This window comes from Trachypithecus francoisi, unplaced genomic scaffold, assembly GCF_009764315.1.
Source record: "Trachypithecus francoisi isolate TF-2019V2 unplaced genomic scaffold, Tfra_2.0 Lachesis_group5, whole genome shotgun sequence".
NCBI lineage: Eukaryota > Metazoa > Chordata > Mammalia > Primates > Cercopithecidae > Trachypithecus > Trachypithecus francoisi.
In genome coordinates this window covers 89,498,109-89,501,250 of record NW_022681470.1, presented here as the reverse complement: position 1 = coordinate 89,501,250, position 3,142 = coordinate 89,498,109, and the positions used below count along the sequence as shown (strand labels likewise).

At 53.8% G+C, this 3,142-nt stretch overlaps 1 protein-coding gene across 1 annotated transcript; it reads left to right on the top strand.

Annotated features, from left to right (window-relative positions):
* Window positions 1-867: 867 nt before the first annotated feature.
* On the top strand, window positions 868-2,564 carry DUSP23 (dual specificity phosphatase 23). Its single transcript, XM_033197345.1, has 3 exons — window positions 868-1,007; window positions 1,113-1,381; window positions 2,174-2,564. Exons 2-3 carry the CDS (start codon window positions 1,115-1,117, stop codon window positions 2,357-2,359), a joined length of 453 nt encoding a protein of 150 aa, XP_033053236.1. The 5' UTR covers window positions 868-1,007; window positions 1,113-1,114; the 3' UTR covers window positions 2,360-2,564.
* The last annotated feature ends 578 nt before the right edge of the window (window positions 2,565-3,142 follow it).

Genomic DNA, 3,142 nt, shown 5'->3' with positions numbered 1-3,142 from the left:
TGACCCAGAGAACTAGGAAACCTTGAAAAATGAAGAAATATGAAATACTAATAAAAATTAAGAAAACCCACAAGCGTTTAACCCAGATAATATTTGGGGACATGAGGGGGTTATGTGAAGAGAAAACAATGTTCCATTTAACTTTAGGAAATGGCGGTGTTATTAAAGATTTTGGAGGCATTAGTCATCATCCTTTGGTCAAGTTTATTAACCTCTCCAGTGCTTCTGTTTTTTCATCCATAAAATGGGATTCATTAGATCACCTACCTTATAAGATTACTGTGGCAATTAAATGAGTATGTGTTAAGTGCTTAGAAGACTATCTGGCACATAATAAATGCTCAATAAGTCCTGAGGAGCAACTGGATTGACAGGAGAAGTGGGGGTTGACTGTTGGTGCTGGTTATTATTATTACTATAATTACTATAATTATAATAAAGGTAAGTTTTTAATAGTTCCAGCAATGAAAAAATGAGAATAGCCTCCTGTGCAGCAGTAATTCCCTCTCACTGGAACAGTTCAAAAAGTCGCTGGTAACTACCAGTCAGTAATTAGAGAGCAGACTCCTCGTCCTGGGAGAAAGCCGATTTGTCATCTCTTAAACCCCAGGGCATCCAGCGTGAAGGAGGTGGAACTAGGCCGGCCCGCGGGGAGCCAGGGGCAGGCGCTAGTGACGCAATGACTGCAACACGCCGCCAGGGCGCAGCAGAGCCCGACCCCGGGTTGCCCCATCCACAGCAAACAATTCCTAACTCGCTCCAGGTCTTCCTTCTTAGCTGAGTGGGTTGAACCACGCGGAAGTAACCCCGCCCATTATGATGATCCAGCCAATCACCGCGTGACCTGCTCGGGCGGGGCGGTATCGTGGCGCTTCCCTCGGTAGCTCAGAGCTTGGGTTCCTCGTTCCAGCCCCGCCCCAGGCTCTAGGCCAATCCCCGCGGCAGGGCAGAGCGTCCCCGAGGGCGGCGCCCCGCAAACCACGTGGCCTGGGAGGTGCCGAGGCCAGGTAGGTGGTGGGTTAACCAGCTCGGAGCGGGCGAGGAGACGGGTGGGAGGAGCGGGGCTGGCCAGCCTCGTCCCCCATGACCCGCTGTCCTGTGCCCTCTCCCAGCGATGGGCGTGCAGCCCCCCAACTTCTCCTGGGTGCTCCCGGGCCGGCTGGCGGGGCTGGCGCTGCCGCGGCTCCCCGCCCACTACCAGTTCCTGTTGGACCTGGGCGTGCGGCACCTGGTGTCCCTGACGGAGCGCGGGCCCCCTCACAGCGACAGCTGCCCCGGCCTCACCCTGCACCGTCTGCGCATCCCCGACTTCTGCCCGCCGGCCCCCGACCAGATCGACCGCTTCGTGCAGATCGTGGACGAGGCTAACGCACGGGGAGAGGTCAGCGGGCGGGGTCAGCGCAGGGAGGGAGGGGCCTAGAAGGTCATCCCGGGACGCGGGCGTAGCTGGGGAGACCCGGCCTGGAATAACTTTACTGGGCTCCGGGAGGTACTGGGGGCAGACAGTAGGGCCGGGAGACTGGGAAGCCAGTGCGGGGGAGGGGGGCGCTAAACGGAAGGAACTAAAGAGAGGGTGAAGTCGTGCGAACTGGGCTTGAGAGGCAGTGAAAACCAGCTAATACTGTGAGTTGAGAAAGAGAAGGGTGTGGACAGACACCTGAGAGAGGTGGGGGTTGAAGTCAGGTGGAGCATGTTTACCGTTTTTTGGAGTAAAGCTGCCCAAATATAACGGAACGTAAGTGGCTCCATGTAATGTTAATTTTTCTAGCAACCGCATTCTTAAAAAGCAAGGAAGCAGATAAAATTAATTTTGGGGATCTTAATGAGATATTTTCATTCTTTTTTCCACTACCTCTTCATACCCTGTTGCGTTTTTCACACTGCATCTCAATTTGGACTAGCCACATTTCAAGTACACAGTAGCCACATTAGCCGTGGCGAGTGGTTTCTGAATTGAACACCACAGTGGAGGGCTGTGCGGAGGCGGGCAGCTCTTGAACCAGCCACTGCAGAAGCCTCCTAGCCACCCAGTGCAGGGACAGCCCTCCCTGACTTTGCTGCAGAGCCCTGGACCTGGCACAGAAGAAGGAGCTGTGGGGAGAACCAAGTGAGGGACAGGAGACAGTTGGGTCTGGGGGAGTTGGGCGGCACCCATCGAGCTCCCTCTTCATAGGCTGTGGGAGTGCACTGTGCCCTGGGCTTTGGCCGCACTGGCACCATGCTGGCCTGTTACCTGATAAAGGAGCGGGGCTTGGCTGCAGGAGATGCCATTGCTGAAATCCGACGACTACGACCCGGCTCCATCGAGACCTATGAGCAGGAGAAAGCAGTCTTCCAGTTCTATCAGCGAACGAAATAAGGGGCCTCAGTACCCTTCTACCAGGCCCTCACTCTCCTGCCCCATGTTGTCGATGGGGTCAGAGATAAAGGGAAGTGGACTAAAGTATTAAACCCTCTAGCTCCCACTGGCTCAAGACACTGAAGTAGCGCACCCCTGCAGGCAGGTCTTGATTGAAGGGGAGGCTTGTATTTTTTTGTTGAATAAATGAGTTGTACAAACCAGGGCACGTTGCATGGTACTTTATAAAGCATTCCCACACATCAACTTATTTCAGCCTCACTGTAGCCCTGTGATACAGGAAAGGCAGATGGGCCATCTCTGTTCTTTGGATGAGGTGGCCAAAGCTCAGAGAGGCCCATCATCACACTTCCAGAAAACAGAAGGATGGGCCAAAACAGCAACACACGTCTTCAATCCCTTGAAGATGCTGAAATACTATGTATCTGTTCCCTACAATATTCGATGTGTTTTCTGGGGGAGCTAGTCAATGAAAAGGATTCAGGTCCGGAGTAGCCTGGCCTCCTGGCATTCCCAGGTCTCTGATGCTCACAGGCCAGGAGGCCTCTCCGTATAGGCCCACCTGCTGCACACGTGTCACCCTTGTTTCTCTGGGGGTAGAGACAGCCTGGATGTCATACTCACAGATAACCACCATCTCCATCTCCTCAGGGCTGGGCGTCTCTTACCAACCTCAAGTGCTGCTCAGCTCATCTGGGTGCTCTGGCCCATTCTGCTGCCCCACAATCTCAGGCCAAAGGACTCAAGAACAGATCCAATCTAGGCAGTTACACAGAGCAGATA

What these genes read in the sequence shown, in the direction of transcription:
- DUSP23 (XM_033197345.1), top strand. Translation starts at nt 1,115, where the DNA reads ATGGGCGTGCAGCCCCCCAACTTCTCCTGGGTGCTCCCGGGCCGGCTG. An exon ending in AGGCTAACGCACGGGGAGAG is followed by an intron (nt 1,382 to 2,173) that starts GTCAGCGGGCGG and finishes CCCTCTTCATAG; the next exon opens with GCTGTGGGAGTGCACTGTGC.